Genomic DNA, 22,561 nt, shown 5'->3' with positions numbered 1-22,561 from the left:
TGTGCTAATCAAATGCAAATTAGCATATTAGAAGAAAATCTGAAGGATCATGTGACACTGAAGAATGGAGTAATGATGCTGAAAAGCCATGGCTTTGCATACTTGTTAGTGTTTTATATTTTTAAATCAAATAAATGCAGCATTGTTGAGCATCTTCAAAAAAAAAAAAATCAGAATTATGTTTAGTAAAAAAACACTGAATTACTGAAATTCTAAGTGAAGTGTTGTAATAAAATGTGGGCATGGGAATGTAGAGTTAGACTACCTTTAGGTTTGACTTGTAAACACCGTACATGTGAATGAAGTAAAGGAATGCCAGTGTCTGTATTTATTTAGTCTTAAACGCACAAAGAAGAATGCCCCTTAGGGGATGTATATTTGTTTGTTATCAGACTGTCAGAAGAGTGAGGATGTGCTGGCGAGCGAGGTGGTGAAATTGGTGAGGGACACCATCGGGCCGGTGGCGGCTTTTAAGAAGGTCGTCTTTGTCAAAGCTCTTCCCAAAACCCGCTCGGGAAAAATTCCACGATCGTCTCTCGCTAACCTGGTGAACTACAAGCCTTATAAGGTACATTCTGACTTGTATTTTTCCTAGTGACAACTGTTAATCAATATTTGTGTTATATGGAATTTGTCGTAAGGACAGCTGCAAATCTTCAGCTTCAGTTCAAAAATCATAGTAAAGCAGAAGTTTCTTATTCGGATGTTTCTGATTTTGAATTCATAGATCAGTCCCACCATAGAGGACCCCGAGGTCTTTGAGGACATTGAGAAAGTGCTTAGAGAAACTGTGAAAGAACCTGGTAAATAATTTACAACCAGATGTGGTTGTGCCTATGTGCAAGCGCGCACACACTCACAATTCTGTGAAGATATGCCATAGAGAAACATGGTTCCTATTAGAATGTACCCATAATTAGAACACAATATTTTGTATTAGTAATGTAATATGTATGAACATGATAATTTGCACTAATGTTTTTAGCTTGGACCAAATATGAGCACAGTAGTGAACATGTTTACATAATCAAACTTGGATGATTTTGAATAGGTGAATGTTAAAATATGTCCAGTTCATATTAATTTCACCCCCAAGATCAAAAATGAGCGATATATATTTTGTGTAAGGAAAATAAAATTAAGGCTGTTTTTATATTGTAGCATAATTATTTTTGTACCCAAACTGTCAAAGCACCAACAATTGTGTCAGTGTTTAAATGTTGATGATTTTTATTGACACATTCACATTTTAGAGTTTGACAGCTAAAGGAAAAAACGTAGCTGTGTAGTTATTATAAAATTTGGCTGCATTGTCTTACGCTGGGTACACACTAAGAGATTTTTCAAATCTTATAAGATCTTCAAAATGTGGCGGACCACAAACATGAGGACAAAAAATGGTAGATTTAAATGTTCTGCTCCTATAGTGTGTGGTGTCCTCGGGGTTCCCCCCACACATCAGGATTTATGTTCAGGGCGCCTCCGACGTTCTTCCGAGCAGATTCAGTCACTCTTAAAACACCTCACAAGACAGGAAAATCTGATAAGATAATCTTTAGAACCACCAAGATAATAGGGACATTACCTAGGATTGTCGGAAGGGGAGAAATGGGCCCAAAATCAGCCCGATTATCTTGTGGTGTGTACCCCAGCATTAAGTAAAATGCTATTTTCCCTCATTCTGATTGGTTATACATAACCCGGACACCCTGTTGACAGTTTTTGTGAGATTCACCTTGCAACACACTAAACTACGACTCGATGAAAGTGAAATGTAATGTCACTATTGTAGCACTAGTGTAGTGTCAGCTTGAAGAGATGCACTGTAAAAACATTGCGACAAGGATTGTTCTTAAGCAAACCTATTTGACTAATTTTTTATTGACAATGAAAAGTTGTTTGATCACCACATAGTTTTGACCAAAATACAATCAGTAATAAATAAAAAATGGACACAAAATAAAATGATTCTCTGCGCGTGCAAAACAGGGACTTACAAACCGTCGAAGTGTCTGATATAACCGAAAGACGGGAGGTGGAGGGCTGTACAACCGCCTCTCGAACAGAAACATTTTTACACAAAAGTAAGTCACAGCAAGTAAGTCTACGTTCACTATGAGCTAAGCCTGTCCTTTAGCGATTTGTTCTAACGAAAGGCGGTCGGACGCTCTCGAGACGAGGCCAGCGTATCGGCACCGGGCGAGGCGACAGATTTACGTTTCGTACTCTGAGACGAGCGGCCCGCGTCTTGACGAATACACGCCGTGCTCCGGCGGTACAAATTGTGTGCTACTCACGACGTTCTTTCTAACCAAACAATAAGAAATGCGAGCGTACACGTGAAAGAATATCCAGTTACTGGTGTTCTTCAATACACCTTACCAGGAAGGATCGATTAACGAACATTGTTGTAAACCCCCTAAAGTTTTTAAGCACGTGTTTGAACAGACTGATCGATGAACAAATAAATGAATGTCAAGTGAATGAAAAATAGGCATCAAGGCTCCTGAAAGTATCAGTGCTGTAAGAACAGTTTTTTTGTAGTGTCTATCAGGAGTGGTAGTTTCTCACAATTCAATGCAAAATGACATTCTGATCTGGTAAGTAGAAGCTACTATCCAGTTTATGAATTAACGATGAACAGGTGATTATTATTTCGATAAATATTTTTCACATGGTAGCCTAATATGCGAAAGGGCTGCGGATGCCATTTCACCAAATCCTACATGTTTGACGTCTTTGAGTAGGTGCGTTTCTTTCAGGTTTACGTCAGACCCGCACCTGGAGCAGGTATACGGGCCTCCATAGGGGTACGAGCGATTAACTGGCGTGACGTAGACTGTGATAGGTACGTGTAGCTTTTGGTGGAGGGGCTTCCAATTGGCAGACCACGACAGGCCTCAAAACGCATGACTGAATGAGTAAAAAGTAACAGTATGTCCAAAGTGGAAAAATTAGAACAGCAGCATCGTTTAAAATAATGACGTTAAAGGACACAATGTGCACAAACTCTGAACGTGTGATCTTTTTATACAGATGTGTGTGTATGCATATATATTTATATATATTTATATATAAAACAGCTTTATTTATAGTGATTTACAGTTGAACCTACACATCCCCTGTAGAAGAAATACACAGTACTTAAGCCGAAGGAGCCGCGTGGCGTGAAAGACAGAAAGAACGAGAGCGCGTCGGCGCCTGCGTCAGAGGCCTCGGCTCGTCCGGCACAGAGCAGCCTTGACCCCTGCCTCCTCGGGCTTCTGTTGTTCTCTTGGCAGTGTGACTCGTCAGAATAGTTTGTTCAGGCCAATTTTAAGGTAGGACTCTGAAAGACGTGAAACAGAAGAGAAGATCAGCGGCTGTGGCAGTTTGTGTATATGAAACAGGCAAGGCTGCTAATTTGAAGTGAAAAGTTGTGGGATTAGCAAAGGTAAAATGTGATTAGTTGAGACATTTAAGCTTTTTGCTTGTAAGGGGATTTGATTTTTAGAATGTTGCATTGTCTTTAGTCCGTCTTGCTTTGCTACGACAAGGCAACATGTCAAGGCATAGGAAAATGTGCTTTTGCAAGTCACAGTTGTAAAACTGTCCGGTCATTGCACAAAGCACAACTGTTTGTTGCGTGATAGCACTTGCAGTGGCCATCCACGGAGATGGATTGTCAGGCTAGCTCTGCGAATGAGCCGTTGAGATGCACGCACGTCCATTTGTGTGCAAGTGTGGATTTGTGCTATAGTTGGGTGGGAATGAAGGGTTTTTTTTGAAGATCAGTGGCATTTTATGATAAAGGGGTTTGTTTCCCAATTGCAGTAAGTATTGTGGTTAGCCAAAATTGGACAGTAGCGATCGTTCCCATTCTGAATGATCAGATAGGTTGGTTTGATGGGTTGGATTGTTTTTCATTTGTCATTCAGAGCAGCTCTAAGGTTTGTTTTCATGTATTGTTGGAGCAAACATAATACTGTTAATATGCAAATGCAAGAGTGAGGTTTAAAAGTATTGTAGTTTGTGTATTTGTAGCGTACGTGTAAAGCTGTCTAGATGACTTGTAGCAGCGTGAGTAGTGTTGTAGGTGGATGAAGTTGTAGCTACATGTAATCACAGCGTAATGTAATGGTTGTTGGCCTGCAGATGTGGCTCGTCTGATCATTTCAGTGTGAGGGACTTTGACAGAATGAAAGAATTGCTTTGTTTTGAAGATGATACAGCAGAGCAGAGGTGCAGCGAACATACTAAGGCTGAAAAGGAGTTTAGTTTAGCACAGGTGTGAGACTCACAGCTTATAGTATAGATGTTCTCTCAGCAAGAGTAGGTCCTCACAGTGGAGCTGTCCAGACGCTGTACCGCCGATGGTCCAACTGCAGGGAAACAAAGATATGCAGCTAGTGAATCTTTTGCGAGTCTTTGTCTGTATATCCATCCATCCATCCAAGTGCGTTAAAGTGGCTGTGGAGTTTTGTTAATGCATTGAATGGAGTGCTGTGTGTTTTCCAGATGTGTAAATGAGATGTTGAGCATGGAACTATGTACTGTATGTATCTTTGTTTAATTCAAGTGGGGTGAGGAGGTGGGCAATAGTTTGATTTGTTAGGGTGTTATTATAAAGAAATTGAAGGCAGACCCCTTGGAAGGTCTCAGAGTCACTATTATGGCCTAGTTCCCTGGTTGCCTCTGTCTGTCTCTCTCTCTCTGTGTGTGTGTGTATGAGAGTGAGGGCGAGATATGACATGCAAGTAGTTTGGGGTCAGAAGTAGCTGTAGAAAAGGCTGTTTATTAGTGCTGTCAAACGATCAATGGCATCCAAAATCTAAGTTTTTGCTTACATAATGTGTATATTTATTGTGTGTATATAAATACAAACACATGCGTGTATTTAAGAGAAATACGTATATATAAACGTGCAAATAACTTCAAAATATATACAGTATGTTTATTTATACACAAGTATACACAGACATATATAATGTCAACAAAAACTGTTATAATGGATGGCGATGAATCATTTGACAGCACTAGTGTTTATGCTATGTAGAATGAATTGAGACTAATGGTTTGCTTTAAGTCGGTATTTATTGTATTGGAGTTATTTTGCGCTCATTGAGATTTTAATATTATTCATTTCAAAGAAATCTATAGATTGTGGAGAAGGTGAATCCCTCACACATAATTTGAGTTTGCATACAGTGTTTCCAACATGCTTGTTTTGAAGATGGGGTCACCAGATATGAGTACAGCACAATGTGAAAAACAACGAGACTGTTAGTAAGTCCATCAGTGAGGTGTGTAAGCGGTTAATATCCACACACAGAATAGAGGAAGATCCAACAACACTGGGGAAAGGTGTTTAAGGGGAACACAAATAAAACACTGCTCATGTGTGTACATGAGATACATAGTGAGCTCACAGTGATGAAGGTACTGTTTGACTGAACAGTAGTAGCGAAGCAGTCGCTCCCATGAGGCTAGCCAGATTGGTTGTCGGTAGAGAGGAGGCAGAGACGGTTGCGTAGGTGTCAATGTTTTGAATTGGTAACGGAGACAACCTGTGCGTAGCTGGCGATTGGTTAATTGCAGAGAGGCGTCAGGTGCGGCTGTCAGCGAGCGAAGGAGCTATGTAAGCAGTCCTTTTCCCTGGAAGGAAAGTGTGAAGACCTGCTCGACCCCAGACAGCGGACGCAGCACGGTACCCTCTTGTTTTCTCCTTCTCTCTGCTTGCTCTTTCCTCTCACTGCTACTACCACCTCCGCTACTTCATCTCGCATTCAGGCCGTGCTAGTCTCCTGCAAACTCCTTCATGCTTCATTCCTTTCAAGTATCACACTCTGCTTTGGGATTTCCACACAACTGCTCCATGGTGGCTGGTTTACACAAAACATTACACCAATTACACTATTTAGCACAACCCAGCCAACTGCTAACTAGCTTATACCTGCGCTACTGCTCATTAATTTTTCTTCTACCTTTCTTCCAGATCCTGCACACAAGCGTGCCAGCTAACCCCTGGACTTCCTCAGGGATCTCTGCTGACTCCCCTCCCAGGGATTGAAGTGAAGTGAAGTGACATACTGCCAAGTATGGTGACCCATACTCGGAATTCGTGCTCTGCATTTAACCCATCCAACGTGCACACACACAGCAGTGAACACACACCCGGAGCAGTGGGCAGCCATTTATGCTGCGGCGCCCGGGGAGCAGTTGGGGGTTCGGTGCCTTGCTCAAGGGCACCTCAGTCATGGTATTGAGGGTGGAGAGAGCACTGTAAATGCACCCCCCCCCACTTACAATCCCTGCCGGCCCGAGACTCGAACCCGCAACCTTTGGATTACGATTCCGACTCTCTAACCATTAGGCCACGACTTCCCCTTCCCCCCTTGCAATCCGGTCACATTTTCTGTCAAAAAGGCTGCCTCCAAACTAATCAATTACGTGCTTAACCTGTGTCTGATTGCTGAGAGCTAAGCCAGCTACATAATGCACAATCCGCATCATTCCAGCAACTCCATTCCACAATCTCACCACATATTTTGAACGTCCTTTCTCACGTACTGCCCATTCATCCACGCTTCAGCACCAACAACACTATATCGGTCACTTGACAGACCAATCGCAGCTCTCTCACCTTCCTAAGACAAACACATCAATCAAGAAACAAAAACAACCACATCTGGTCACACTTTATATTAGGTGGCCTTAACTACTATGTACTTAATGTGGTCATATTGTATTGCAAAACACTTTTGCTGCTATTGAGGTGGGATATGGATAAGGTTAGGGACAGGTTTGGTAGTATGGGTAAGTTTAAGGGAGGTGTAAGGGATGGGTCAATAGTGTAATTACAGAAATGATTAACACATGTAATTACATACATGTTTTTACATTTGTAAAAATAACTATGTACATAGTAGTTAAGGCCACCTAAACGTTAAGTGGAACCCCACATCTCATATATATATATAGCACTGCCACTCCTCTATAAAGCATTCCTGTTAATTCTGCTCCATGCTACTGCAAGAACACAAATATGGTGACACACCATACCCCCACTCCCACACCTTTACTTACACAACCTCAACTACTTCACACATCCGACTATGGGACATGGCCGCCGCACATACGTTGTTGCGGGCATGTCGACCAACTTGGTCATGTACAGTATATGTTACACCATCACAACCTAAGACTTACCCCGCCACTTGGTCAGGTACTCATGTCAAATACTTCACCCATATGTGAAGTGTCGACCGTTCTATCTGCCGCAGGAGTTCACGGTCTACATTACACCCCCCCCCGTGTGCAAAAGCTAAGGACGCGATTCGTGAACTGTATAGCGCCATCAGTGAACAACAAACAAATAACCCCGACGGCTTTTTCATCATAGCCGGTGACTTCAACCATGCAAACCTAAAGACAGTTTTACCAAAGTAATACCAACATGTGAACTTTGCAACAAGGGGAAACAACACACTGGACTTTGTTTATACAACAGAGAAAAACGCATACAAAGCTGAACCCCGCCCCCACCTCGGGTATTCGGACAACATCACTGTTATGCTAATCCCAGCATATAGACCACTTCTCAAACTCGCCAAACCGGTTCAAAAGCAGATCACAGTATGGCCAGACAATGCCACCTCAGCCCTGCAGGACTGCTTCCAGGACACAGACTGGAACATGTTTAAAGAGGCAGCCACCTACAACAACCACACAGACCTGCAGGAGTACACTGAAACTGACTGCTTACATCAAAAAGTGCATAGATGATGTGACAGTCACCAAGACCATTACCACACGTGCCAACCAGAAGCCATGGATGACAGCAGATGTTCGTGGGCTGATGAAGAGATGATGCATTCAGATCAGGAGATAAAGCAGCCCTCAAAACATCAAGAAGGCAAAACAACAATATCCTAAAAAAATTAACAACTTCACAGACAGTAAAGACACTCGGTCCCTGTGGCAAGTCATTCAGACCATCACTGACTACGAGCCCCCACCACAGGCCAGTGATGATGACACATCCTTACCAGATGCACTCAACCACTTCTACTCACGATTTGAGATACAGAACGACACACCTGCACAGAAACTACTCACATCTCCAAACGACCAGGTACTCTGTCCCTCTCCAGCCGACATAAGGAAGACCCTGTCCCGGATTAACCCACGAAAGGCTGCAGGCCCTGACAACATACCTGGATGTGTACTGAGAGAGAGCTGCACAGTTGACGGATGTCCTAACAGACATCTTCAACGCTGAGCCAGGCAGTCGTCCCCACGTGTCTCAAATCCACCTCCATAATTCCAGTACCAAAGAACTCACCCGTGTCCTGTCTGAATGACCATCGTCCCATAACACTGACCCCAATCATGATGAAATGCTTTGAGAGGTTAGTCATGCATCACATCAAGTCCAGTCTCCCAAACACACTGGACCCATTCCAGTTTGCATACCATCCAAACCGTTCCACGGACGATGCAATATCCACCAATCTCCACCTAGCTCTTACTCACCTGGAACAGAAAGATTCTTATGTAAGAATTCTGTTCATCGACTTCAGCTCAGCATTCAACACTATAATCCCACAACAGCTCATCCACAAACTAAACTTGCTGGGCCTTAACACCCCCCTCTGTAATTGGATCCTGGACTTTTTAACTGCAAGACATCAGTCAGTCCTTGTCGGCCGCCTTTAGTAACGCACTCATCCCACTATATGCACACTAGACACTTTCTATAAACACTCCCTGCTACAAAGACTCAATAAAAAAATGCTTACTTGAGCATTGCACTATGCGCCGCTTCCCACAAAATCTCTCTTTAATCTGCACAACAATTTAATGTACGGAATATATATACAATTTTTATTTCTATCTTTTTGCACAATTTCATGTACAGTATATATGTAAAGTTCTTGCACAGTCTCAGTTTGTGTATGTCTAGGCAACTAGGTATAGTAGTTATTGTATATTTATAGTCAGATGCTCTTTTTTTCTCTTATACTTGCATTGTTGTATGTTTAACTAGTATGTAGCACCGTGGTCCTGTGAGACACGACATTTCGTTCCAGTATATGTCCACACGTAGCAGAATGACAATAAAGCTCAACTTGAACTTGATATTGGATTAGTCGCTTGTTACTCCTCCTTAGTACATACTGTAGTACTGACAAAATGCACAGGATGCTAAGAAGCCTGCCCTCCCCAACAGAAAAAAACAGCACTAATTACAAACCAATAACTTCACAGTTATTCCCAAATAATACACAAGTTCATGTTCACTAACCTCCTTCACAATAGAGGCATTATCCAGCACACAAAAACAAACACTGCTTTCAATCAATATTACATATGGCATCAAAGACCAAGACCACAGACATATTCTGCCAGAGAACAGGCTTCTTAACCCTGTTCAGGTTCCACGCACCTTTTAGAATACTGCATACAACTGGCTGTTCATCGCCACAACACAGAGAAGCTCCAGCAAGCTATATCTTCACAGGACAAACACCTCTGTCCTCAGCTCGCCACAAAACATCTACAAGACACAAAATCAACAACAATGAAAGAGAACAAACAACATTCATTCACAGATTTGCGCTACACCATGGCCTGCAAGCTTCTCCTACACATTTTAATACCCTTTGAATGGAACACACAAACTCTCTTCAACCTGGAATCACGCCACAGCATCCTCTTCTCAGAGCACTCAAGGTCAAAACTACTGCTGTAGAAAAACACAGATTCGATTTCTTTTCCAGGGGGACACAACGCACATTTGTTCATCTCACAACACATTGTTGATCAGGAATGCTACGCAATGCTGGTAGTACCCGGGATTTGCACACGTGGAGGAGAGGGATCATTTTCCTTAGCTACTGGATGGACGGATAGAAACGCAGCTAACACTTCATTCTCCTGTAAATACTACTTTGGAAAAATTGGCACATTCACAAACAAACACAATAACAATAGCTATGCGTGACTGCTTCCCAAAAGAATCTTCAGTTCACAGGCAGGACAATCAAATATGTTTTTGCCGCATTCAGTGACTCTCAGATGAGCACCGAATACTCAAGCTGACTGCAAATCCACTACAAGCACATACCACAAATACTACATATTTCATTTTAAAGGGGTGGTTGACTGCTTTTTTTCTAGCCTTGACTGTGTTTATGGGGTGTAGTCTAACACGTGTTAATGCTATAAAACACATTTTTCACATAAATTACCTTTATTCCACACCACTCTCCCTTCTCCTATAAACGCGCTGATGATTTCCTCTTTTTATGAAGCCCCTCCCTCAGAAATACGGAATGGCCTCAGATGGGTTAGCTGGACCAGTGTGTTGTGATTGGCTAAACTGCAAGTGCAGTCCAGAAATGTCACGTCCTGCGCCTCAGCGGCATGTGCTCCGGCTGTATTGAGGATTGCGCAGAACCTGTGCAAGCACGGCTCTCAATAGTATTGGTTTTGTTTGTTGTTGTCTCATACTTTTAAATATGCTGTTATTTGAAAATGCTACTGTTTCTGTTAGCTTTACGGCAACCGCACGTGTTTAACGCTTCTCATACCTATGTGAAAAATATCTGTCTGTCTACATAAAGTGTATCATTGGAACACTTCATTGTTGGAGCCGAGTTTATAACCTGAATCAGACAGAGAGAGAGATGCAGAGCAGGGGGTGCAAGGAACAGGATTAAGAACCGCTGCTTTAGAACACTGATTTTGAAACTTGTAAATCCATTAGAATCGTTACAAGACAGAATGGCGATTCATGTATGAATAGAGTTTTTCATGCACCTCTAGTTTTGACACCATGGCAGCCACTCTTCCTCTTCTCTAAAGCAGCACAGCATGGCCTCGCCCCCTTCGTTGCATGTTCCCGGGAGCAGGGTTTGTGATGTCACGAACCCGGGAAGTAACTCCTTGTAGTGTCTACGAGCCACTTTTTTGTAGCCATTCAAAGACCGTTTGCATTACACACTAACGTTATAAAAGTGAAATCGCAATCAAACACCCCTTTAAATCTTGCCATGTGAATTCCTGTCTCTGCTTTACTGTTTTCATAATCTAATGTATTTATTGCTGATACACAATGACCGCCACATCTCTCGAGTCTGATGTCTGCAAAAGGCCAGAATGCTAATCGCTTGGCGAAAGCCCGCTCCAGATCTCTTTTTGCATCCACCTGCTGGTTATATCTGACAGTTAAGAAAAGAAGGAACACACTGAGACCACTCAAGGGGGTTCGAGTACACTGCACTGTAGGGACGGGGTCACACGGTTGGAGGCTCTGTCGTGTCTGACCTTGAAACCAGTCCAAATACATGTCGTCAGGACTGTCGTCCATCGCCTCATACAGGACTACCCAGCAGCAGTCCAGAAGAAAAAAACAACAGAAACACAGTCAACCCAGTGTATCTGTGTCTGTGTATGTGCAGTATATATGTGACCCTGGACCACAAAACCCATCAAAAAAACAATTTTTTTCCCTAACAAATTAAGATTTATACATCATCTGAAAGTTGAATAAATAAGCTTGATGTATGGTTTGTTAGGATGGGACATTATTTGGCTGAGATACGGCTATTTGAAAATCTGGAATCTGAGGGTGCAAAAAAAATCTAAATATTAAGAAAATTGCCTTTAAAGTTGTCCAAATTCAGTCCTTAGCAATGCATATTACTCATTAAAAATGAAGTTTTGATATATTTGCGGTAGGACATTTACAAAATATCTTCATGGAACATGATTTTTACTTACTATCCTAATGATTTTTGTCATAAAATAAAAATCTATATTTTTGACCCATACAAGGTATTATTGATACAAATATACCCCAGCGACTTAAGGTTTTGTGGTCCAGTGTCACATATGTTACTTCTGTCTGACCCTCTTGTGGTCAAGTCTGTGTGTAACCAGCTATATTTGGAATGATGTTACACCATGCTACTCATACTGTTTCGCTTTTGAAAAGAAATTCTGTATAAAATACCCTCATTACATACTGTATTTGCCTAAATATTAATTAATGGGATAGTTCATCCGGTCTTCAATGTACAATAGAGACATTTAAGAGCACATATGCTGTTTTCGTATATTGGATCATCTACTCCACATTTTTTTTATCAGTATACAGTTTCTCATATTGCTTAAAAACATATCTAGTTAGCAGTAAACACGATGCCGCTATCCCATCCCAAACATAGCTTGTGTCTCACGCTGCTTTAGGGGCCATGTTCATCAGTATCTGCTCTGAACGGTACTGTGTGCGTCTCACCCTCTGGTGGCAGTCTGCGTGAATGTGCGGAGGTGGCAGTGAGGCGAAAGCCGGCGGGCAGGGTCTCTGCTGAGCCGGGCATCATGCTGATCCCGTGGATGTCCCGTCGAGGAAACTGCCTCCTCCACGACGGTCCTCGGAAGTCTTTCTCGTCGCACTATGGATGATCCAGACGCAGATTTAGTCCAAAGTGCTTATTGCTGCAATTAATTACATAGCACTACATACATGCCTTTAGCTTTGCTGTTTGATTGATGCTAGTTCTATATAAAAAGGAATAATTTAACTCTAACAAGCTTTTCCAAAATATAGAATATGGAATTATTTCCCAAAACTAGAATATGGTCGTGCAGAATATGTGCTTTATAAGCACTAATAAACAGCCAATATGTTAATAATAGTCATGCTAATAAACAACTATAGTTAATAGTGAGAATTGGTCCCTATATTATGAAGGTTAACTACACAAGCATATCTCTATTCAAATCAATTTTCAGTTGAGCCTTGAGTTTTGTGTTGGAGCTATTGACTGAAAAACATCTGTTCACAATCACTCATTTTTGAAGTTCTGTTTCCTTCATGACACTGTCTACAGTGTGTAGGCAGGGCAAATCGCTTAACATTTGGAATGGAAGCACTGTCGGTTGTTCGGTTCTACACAAAATGTAAGAAACTAGTGATTCACCTCATCTAATCTTCTCTCCGTTCCCAGCGCCAGCAGATTGTTGTACTCTCTTTCCAGAATTTGTCTAGCCTGTAGAAAAGAATTCATTAATTCTGCATTACGACCTCCAAATGAACAAGTTACTGTAAAGTCCTTTTCACACCGAATGTGAAAATTTGGCACGAATGTTCGGCGCAATGATGATTTTGAATCAAAATAATAGATTGCTATGGGGCTATTCACACCAGGCACGATCATTTGCAACACAAAAATCATCCTGTGATGATTTTTTTCCCCGTCACTCTGCGACGAAACGGGCCGCTCAATCAGATTTGAGCCAAGATCACATGCCCGGAGCAGCTGCTGGTGCACAAAAGGGCGAGAGTGGTGGCACTGTTTAGAAAAGCAGTGTAACCAAACATCGAAGAAGAGTATTCTGAGAGAGAAGAGGATGCTGAGTTATCATTGGTATCTGAGAACATGATCATGAATCTGAGTGCGTTCACTCAAGCTCTGTCAATCGTGGGATAATATAAGATTATGACGATATATTTTCTGTATGTGTTTTATGCAGCTCATGATCTTTTTCATAAGGAGGTTTATGACCAATAATAAGCCGGTGTCACGCTCAATCAATTATAAAACATACGAAGTGTGCATGTCTGCCAATTATAAAATAAAAATCCACTTTAGAACTCAATTGGAAATTATTATATCCACTCGATGATGGTTTAAAAACAATCACATGCAATTTTCAAATGTAGCTTGATGCTAATTGTACCTCTATTTGTATTTTAAGATGTATTCTAGTAGGAATTATGGATTATTTGTGTTTCTGGTGCAGAACCAAACTTTATCTTAATTTAATGATGCATATATTGAGCAGCAGACCATATACGAGATACATATCTGAGGAAAAATGCATTGCTGGTCGGCCCCACCTAGCGTGCAGGCGTGATTTAGCGGAAGGTGATCAATCGTTTTCTCATCACGCTGCATGTGAAACCGCCTTAACTGTAAAGAGTGTGTGTGTCTGTGGATAGACACATGGATGGATGGACATGTACCTGAGTGTTTTGGTTGGGGATCTGCAGCAGCAGGGCCAGGCTGCTGTAGTCAAAGTTGTCGTCGAGCGCTATGAGCGCCCCATGCACGCCGCTCTCTAACAGGATGTTGGCGTAGTCCCGGAGACCGATGCTCTGGACCCAGCGAATCACGCGCTCGTTAGTCCACACCAGCACGTCTGCATAAATATATAAATAAACACGCAAAATCATGACGCGTGTTTACGTTTGTTGGATTATCACAGCCCTAGCAGTGTTTCCAGGCTGCTTCTGCCTACCTCTTATCTCGTGCTGGCTGCTCTCTCTGCGTCTCTCCAGCTCCTTCCTGTCGTAGTTCAGCTTCTTCAGGCACATGATGCCGTACTGCAGACTGGTTCTGTTGCAAATTTGATTATGCGTCAATTAGTACATTTTAGTGATACATTCATATTTCAATCAAAGCCAGTTAGGTCAAGTTAGCGCTAATTTAATTAATCAAATTTTAATCATTTATAGCAATACTTGGAGCAGGGTTGCCAGGTTTTCACAAACAAAACCCGCCCAATTGCTACTCAAAACTAGCCCAATCACTTTTCGAGGGGGTTCCCCGGTAAAAATCAAGTTCAGGAGGGTAAGACACACATTTTTCGGCGGGGTTCCTCTGGTAAAATTTGCATTCCAGGGGCTAAATATCACGTTATTGGGGTTGCTTCAACAGTGGTAAAGTAGCCCAATTGGCAACACTGACTTGGAGACCAATGGACTACTGACCTGTGAAAGCTGTCCACCATTTTTAAATGCACTCTGAGGTCCTTCTTGGTGAGGTGATCCAGCATGCGTGCGTCCACCAAACACTCCATGAAGTAGCTGCGGTACTGAGGTAGACCTAGACTGGGCAGCCACTCGTTCCCGATCCACTCGTGGTTCATGTCCCCATATGCCAGTGTCTAAATTATGTGCACAAACAATAATACCGTGAAACATTACTGTTTAAAATAGCTGTTTGCCATTTTAATATATTAAAACTATTTTTAAACCAAATTATTTACTGGGATGGCAAAGTTGAATTTCCAGGAGCCATTACTCTAATCTTCAATGTCACACCATCCTACAAAAATCGTGCTAAATTTGTGCTCATTTATTATTATTGCGGCATAATCCATCCATCCATTGATAAGGTTAGTAAGTCATTCTGTTACTCTAGTGTTACATTAAAGGGATAGTTCACCCAAAAATGAAAATTCTGTCATTAATTATTCACCCTCATCTCGTTATAACGACCTTTGTTCATTTTCTGAACACAAATTAAGAAATTTTTGATGAAATCCGAGAGCTTTCTGACCCTGCAAAGACCGCAATGCAACTGACACGTTCAAGACTTAGAAACTTAATAAGGACATTGTTATAATAGTCCATGTGACATCAGTGGTTCAACATTAATTTAATGAAGCTACAAGAATACTTTTTTGCTCTCAGATTTCATCAAAAATATCGAAAATTAAATGTCTTACAGGTTTGGAATTAATGAGGTGAGTAATTAATGACCAAATTTTCATCTGTGGGTGAACCGTATGTATGTTATAGCTAAGCTTTTTAAAAATCCAGATGCGTTTGTTAATGTGTGTTTTCTGTTAGAAATGAGTAGTGTAGCTCAGTGTGGATTTTACACTCTCACCTGTGACCAGCTCCCCTCCTCTGACTCAGATTTCTATGGAAGCACAAGAAAGTGAGTGCATCTGTGTTATGTCTTGAAAATGTTACGCTATATGTACGTTTGTTAACTTTTCAAAGCACGTATGTTGCACATTATCATCTTATTGTACATGCATCCATTTAAATGCTATTAAACACGTAATGCAACAGCTCACACGGTGAATGAAAAAATCTAAGAAACTAGTGCTTGACTTCAACTAATAATCTACATGCAAACACAATACATCACACACAAACTACATCACACACACGACATGCGGTCATCTTCGGTGTACTTGTGACATGTCGTGAGCGTTTCCGTTGAACACATCGTTATGCTGATGAAGGTGAATCGTGATGATTGTATGAGGCTCAATGGAGGATAACGAGGCTACTTTTATTCTCTTTTGACTGATTGAATGTGAGAACTTTACATCTGTTCAGCCTCGCTATTTTCAGAGCTGTTCAATGGGAAATTAGGGCCTCTATCACCGCTGGTTCACCCATCTAATGGTCATAGCAATGGATGTAACAGAAGCACATATGAGTTGATTATGGAAGCTCAAATATATTCAGACATGAATTGATGAAATCTTCCTCTGCCCAGTTAGGGACCAGAGCTCGCAGTCGACATGAAACCACATTCCTGACTCATTTTACTTCCGCATATTCATATTTGAGGAGGCATTTGGATAGTCAACAACATATATTCCAACTTTAACTTTAATTTTTTTCTTGTTATTTGCCATTATTGCTGTATCCTCTAACTGATAAAAGAAAATCGTTTCAGAACAGGAGCCGCTTGAATTGTGCACAGTAACATCAGGATCGTGTCCTAATAAAGTAAATGAGGCGTGATTTCGATTTCATGTCGACTTTCATGCTCCATCCAGATTCTGTGAAAGCAAAAAGGGTCAGTAAGAGTAAGCAAAGGATTATGTGGGAAAAAAACAACCCTAGTTTGGTTAGAGTTAAAAAGAATGAAGTGACTGACCGTTTTGGAGGGGGCAGCAAGGGTCTCCATTTCCTCGTGGGTTACCCACACATTACCCGACGGCTATGTGGGCGGCCCCAGAGATGAATCCAACAGGAAGGGCAAGCAGTGTTAAAGAAGAAGAGCAGCAGCACTGTAAGCCAATAGTGTTACAGCATCACAGTCAGATCATTAGCAAGGCCCGCCCACAGAGTCAAAGGCCTGAGACAAACACGCATACAGCGAGCACAAGCGCACTGAATGCACATCAGGGGAGATGAAAGTTGCGTCCCAAATGACTCACTTATACACCATGTACTTATGTACTCAACCGTGTAGTGTAGGAAATTTATAAGGTTATTTTGTCATTTAACATTAGCATCTGATAGCCCCTCCCCTCTGCTACAAATTAAAGCTGAAACAGTTGAGCGCTTGAAGTTTCCAACATTACACAATTAATTTTTTCGGTTAAGTGTATCACCTGGGTATTTAAATAGCATATTCTCTTTTTGGAATTTTCAGTGTAAATGCACTATTCACACTATTTACACTACAAAACAGCACAGAACGGTGCACAAGTACATACATTGGGATGCACCTAAACCATCGTTCTGACTGACGGAACAGGAACTGTGGCAGAAGATGACACAACTGCCTTGAAAGTGCTAAATGAATTGCGTACACACTGTGCAATTTTTTTTTGTCGTGGTCCTGTTGAGTGAAAAAAAATGAGCTCAAATGTTTGCAATGTTTTTATCTTAGAACAAAAAGTCTTTTACAATACAATTATGAAATCTGTCTCAGATGGCCAGGTGTGGACAGAATTGTCCAGTGTGCACCACAATTTGTGTAGTTAGTAGTTTATCAGGAGATGCTTTGAGAAGGAGTGCATAATAAATCACTTTCAGAAAGGAACGAAAACATCAAATACTCAGTTTGACCGCTGGGATGTGCTGTGAATGCGTCATTACACAATAACATGCCAGATCAGCTGTCAAGTTTCCAGTTTCTCCGATCGATGCAAAACACCATTACCATGACAACGGAACAAATTAAAGCTGTGGATGGGTTGAAAATAGCTGCTGATGATGATCGGTTTAGTGGCTATGGTGACTGACATTTATAGTTAACCGGTGTGGCCCAGTATTTGCCAAACAATGTTTTCATAAATTATAAATGTATGTTAATGAAAACCAAGGGTGTTTGTGTGTGTGTGTGTGTGTGCACGTGTGCACTCACGGTTCTAGACGTAGGGGGAGCCGAAGGGCTGGTGAGTGAGACCATCTCCTGGATGGCCAAGCGCAGTTTGAGGCGGTGTAGAGGATTGCTGATGCCGATCTCTCTCTGGATCTCGGTGTCTGACAGGGCTGACATGATAGCGCCGCTTTTTACGTTGGCACGACAAGCTGCGACGTACCATGCTGGCATCCCTAGCCACAGCTTTGAACACACACATTGTAGCATGATTAAACATGTACATAAAAAAAGTTAAAAGTACAAAGAATGACTTGTGCAGTATCATCCAAGCTTCAACACAATATGGCGCCATTGCTTTACGTCTAATGATAAACGTGAACAGATCCGTTCTGACCACAAACAAACAAACCTGAATACTGACAAAATCTCCTTCTCTACTTCAGATTTACAGACATTAAATCAAAAAGAAAAAATGCTGTATGTTAACATTCTGTATGTTAACACTTGCATCATTCTAGGAGACACTGATCTCAGTATGCAATGTGCAACTGTTGTGCTGTCGAGTCGATACAGCTCAGGTCTTTATTTAGCTGCCCCGGACAGCCCCGGAGCTAGCTTAACCACACAATAAAGAATCTGTGCTATTATATGGAACAAACACAGAAATAATTCCCAGGATCCCACCCCAGGCCACCTTTAATCACACATTTCTTCAGCGTCATTATGGTGCATAAATGCCTGTCTCCCATATTATACTAATACAAGGGCATAATAACAACTATAACTGTGTGTGTGTGGGGGGGGCCTTCTAGAAATTTGTAATATATAATGGTATATTTAAGGCTGGAATACACTACAGCATCTGAACGCATTTTAAAACACTAGACATCATTACTTGCTGACTTTGTAAATGGTTACAGAGAAAACTGCCCATTATACACAAAATGACTAAGGATCTCACACTACCAGACTTTCCATCTTGCACCACAGTTTCCCCAAACTGTAAATTGGGGCAAAAGCCACATAGTTTTTTTTTCGGCCTTTAGTAACCGAATACACAAGAGTTAGCTGTTAAAGAAGGCATCAAATTACCAGAGCTGGGTAGTAACTGATGTTAATCAATGTGTAATGTAATGGATTACATTACTAAAATTTGTGTTATGTAATTTGGAATCAGTAATGGATTACAATAAGTAATCTACCCAGCACTTCTAATCAACACTTGCCTTTTAGAAAATGGATATAACTGGTCGCCGTTACTCGCATATGTTTTGTGTGTCTTTTCACATATAGCTTGCATTCATTGCAAAAAAATGAGTACTGCCCACCTCCAACCATGAGACAACTGTAGGACCGTCCCACTGAGCAAAAGGTAACCCTTTTCTTCTGGCTTCTTCCAACAACTCGTGTCTAGAGAGAGCAGGTGACAGAGACAGAGCGAGACAGAGGGGAAGACAGATAAGGAGAAAGACAGAACCAGCTTAGAGATAATCAACTGAACAGAGAAAGAGGGAAAGGGGCATGTAGAGAGAGAAAGTGAGATGCTTTATCTGTCTCTGCCAGGTTTCCTGTCCTTTAATGGCCACTATCTGTTTATCAGAGCAACATGGAACACTAAATGCACAAGTTTCTTCTTAAAAGAAGAAACCCTCTACTATTCTGTAATTAGCATGTAGCGTGTACATAAGTAACACTTAATGCTCTGTTTGAGTTCACATCACTCATAATTTAATTTAAGGTCTGTCTCGTCTCTTAAACGCAGTCTGGGTTTCTGGTTAAGAATCAAAGACGAGTTTTTCGGAGGGGGATGAAACGAAGGAAAGAAACTAATGGTGTCGGTCACGCTGAGACGCCAGCGAACTGAAAGTTCCAGTTTTTCAGATAAACATATCGTGACATTTCCTTGCTGCGCCCAGATCCTCGTCTATAAAACCGAGAGCTTTAGAGAACTGGAATACTGTGACTTATCGAGGGGAAACAGAAATGCCTTTTCTTTTGAACCCTAGTCCGTCTTGTTGGTCTTGATAAATATTTGCACTTAAGACAAGGCTGCTATCATAAACTCTCATCAGACATTCATGCGGACGCTTTCAACGCAGATCTCCGCTGGGAAATATGTCTAGCTTTCCTCAAGGTTGCCTCTTGTCGTTTACCAACTTCACAGGGTCTGAAAGGCTTTTAACAGAGTGTGTCTTTAGAAATGTTTCAATACATCTCTCCCTCTAACGTCTGAATGTGAGCGCGTGGTTGTCTCCAAAATTCTGTCAAATTCAGAGATATTTTGTGGTAAGGCTTAACCGTTAGTTGAACTGTGATGCAATTCTGAGGGCACCTCGCTACAGAACAAGCATTTTTTATGGTGAGTATTTTATGGTGTGGTTAAATTGCGGTGGACTTTAAGGCAGAGACAGTTGGGTGTTCCTTCCTAAGAGAGCAGCTTTGTAAACCAACCACATGTTTGGGGTGTACGGTAAGGCCACTTGAAGTGTTGGGTGCAGTACTGACACATGCTGTAGTGAATGATATGGTTCTGTCTGCACAAATAAAATCTCAAAACCGCTTACGTGACCACTGAGATCTCTTTTCCACCAAAGTGGTGCCGGTGATGGTGCCAGATCCGGGTTTTATGCGAGGGGTGTGTGTGTGTGTGTGTGTGGGGGGGGGGGGTGAATAGTTTTTATTCGAGAGTCGACGGAAATGTTACTATGTAACCTGTAAGCCGAAAATTTAATAAACCATATTATTTCTAGTTTTGGAGCCATATGTTAGTATTCTGTTTAATTTAGTTTTTTTTTCATGTAGCTTAGTTGAACAACTGAAGTTGGTGTTTACGATGAACCTGTGAAGCTGTTCGCCATCCATTTCGTCAATGCTGTTACGAGATAAATCCTGTAACAGTTTGTAAAAGGCACTTTTGCTAACATGTTTCAATCCTTTTTGAAAGATCGCCATGCCAAAGCAAAATTCAACATTGTAAAAATGTATTTTCAGAACAAAAAAATAATACTTTAAGGAAATAAGATTTTTTTTCCATGATGTTCTATTGTAGTATCTGAAAGAAAATGTGGTTTGTCAGGGCGACTCGTGCCTGAATAAGTTGTTACTAAAAGTTAATAAAATGGACCACGCTTTATGCATGACGGATCTTTTTTTCCACATTGTCACGTGCATCCAAGTGAGCTGGATTTGAATGAGAACTTGCAGTCAATTGTAAGAAAGGGATTTTTTTCCTACTTCGGTAATTGACAATTTAACATATGCACGGATGAATCAGTCACAATAAGAACAGTAACATGAATTTAGAAAATAAATCGGGCTAACTTTTATTTCATACCGACTTTAAAAGTCTTTCTACACGAGACTAGTTGTTCCCGGTTTAAACCAGCAGGTTTAATGGGTCTAATTTTCCTGAACCACCTTTCTTTGATGGAAAAACACAGCATCGAACCGGATTGAGCACCGCCACCGTGTCAATGGGGAACTGTCCTGTGGCCGTGAACTTTCATGTCTGTGTGCTGTAAAGGCAATAAGGCCTTCGTGGTGGTGGTGGTCATGATGCATCTCTCCTCATCTGTACGTGTTGGACTGCATATGTTCAGGTCGAATGTAATGCATATGAGTGACTTCTTCTGAACATACTGTAGCTGGGGAGGGAGAGAAACAGTTATGAGAGAAAACAAAATGAAAAGAAAAAGAGAGCAGGGAAGAAGTCAATGAGTTGACAGTCCATAACCAGAAACGAGACCTGGTTATTGAATACGGAACACGATGCACACACGCACGCACGGACACGCGCACGCACACGTACACGAGAGGAGAAAGGCCCCGGCATGGCAGATTGAGAACAGGTTGTTATAAAGGCACACATTCTCTCTCCAGGCAGAGATGCATCCTCTATAGAACTGCAGAGGGGGAGAATCACATTTACAGTCAAATGAAAAAGAAAGGCAGAGGTGGGGGTCTCTGGATGGACAGAAAGGAAATGCATCAGACCCCCCTGAAGAAAGACACACACTTTAGGAGCATGACGACAGACACGGACAGAGCGTCGACAGTGGAAAATGCAGCAAGTCTCGGCAACACAAACTAAACTTACCCGCTGATACAGAGTCAGATGAGGAGAAAAAGAGATAGAGAGAGAGAAAAGAAAAATAGAGAAAGCGATGGGAGACAAAATTAAATGCTTGTTATTGAGCATACTGTATGTAGACTTTAGAAAAAAACACCTCTGTTCAGAGACGTGCATTACTGTTGGGAATCGTTGTATTTTTGCACTTAGATATTGACTGGTTGGTCACAATCGAAATACTTGTCTTTAAAAGTTTATTTTTTTTAATCATACAGCATGCAGAAAATGTGACAGTGCAATGGAAACAGTGAAGAGCCTCCTTCGCGTGGCGCCGCGATGGATGAGACCGACACGCGTCAAATTACATAAAACGGTCACATTCAACCATTAGCGTTAAGGCAAAGAAATGTGATATTCAGCAAGCATCGCATGACATGCTGTAAACACAACCAAGTATGCAACAAAGTCACAAGCCTGCTATGAAAGGCACATTCTCATGTTAACATACATTCTACAAATGGCAATCGTACATTAATTGTATTTTAAGTAGTACACCATGTGGCATATAGATAACAGGCTCTATTATTATCGCAAACAGGTAAATGGGTCTTGTATAGTTAAACAAATAAGAGCATAAACT

General features: G+C 41.4%; 2 protein-coding genes across 7 annotated transcripts in view; one reads left to right on the top strand and one right to left on the bottom strand.

The window, feature by feature from the left end:
- The window catches only part of acss3 (acyl-CoA synthetase short chain family member 3), a 43,651-nt gene extending 41,715 nt beyond the window's left edge, over positions 1-1,936 (top strand). For all 4 annotated transcript variants that reach the window (XM_079399359.1, XM_079399358.1, XM_079399360.1 and 1 more), the window contains 2 exons: positions 393-568; positions 728-1,936. In XM_079399359.1, coding sequence (XP_079255485.1) covers positions 393-568; positions 728-811 — 260 coding nt within the window. In that variant the 3' untranslated portion in view covers positions 812-1,936. The remainder of the gene's footprint in view (positions 1-392; positions 569-727) is intronic.
- A 1,133-nt stretch (positions 1,937-3,069) lies between these two features.
- ppfia2 (PTPRF interacting protein alpha 2) overlaps positions 3,070-22,561 on the bottom strand; it is a 101,036-nt gene continuing 81,544 nt past the window's right edge. The window contains exons 20-29 of one of the 3 annotated variants that reach the window (XM_079399348.1): positions 19,181-19,262; positions 17,895-18,095; positions 15,666-15,698; positions 14,762-14,937; positions 14,290-14,387; positions 14,015-14,190; positions 12,969-13,037; positions 12,284-12,440; positions 4,281-4,361; positions 3,070-3,328 (exon numbers count right to left, since the gene is read on the bottom strand). In XM_079399348.1, coding sequence (XP_079255474.1) covers positions 4,303-4,361; positions 12,284-12,440; positions 12,969-13,037; positions 14,015-14,190; positions 14,290-14,387; positions 14,762-14,937; positions 15,666-15,698; positions 17,895-18,095; positions 19,181-19,262 — 1,051 coding nt within the window. In that variant the 3' untranslated portion in view covers positions 3,070-3,328; positions 4,281-4,302. Of the gene's footprint in view, positions 3,329-4,158; positions 4,362-10,862; positions 11,368-12,283; positions 12,441-12,968; positions 13,038-14,014; positions 14,191-14,289; positions 14,388-14,761; positions 14,938-15,665; positions 15,699-16,676; positions 16,740-17,894; positions 18,096-19,180; positions 19,263-22,561 lie in introns of those variants that run through there. The other 2 variants (XM_079399350.1, XM_079399349.1) reach the window with 2 other exon arrangements.

Source organism: Barbus barbus (assembly GCF_936440315.1).
Source record: "Barbus barbus genome assembly, chromosome: 39".
Taxonomy (NCBI): Eukaryota; Metazoa; Chordata; class Actinopteri; order Cypriniformes; family Cyprinidae; genus Barbus; species Barbus barbus.
This window is presented reverse-complemented; position numbering and strand designations above follow the sequence as displayed.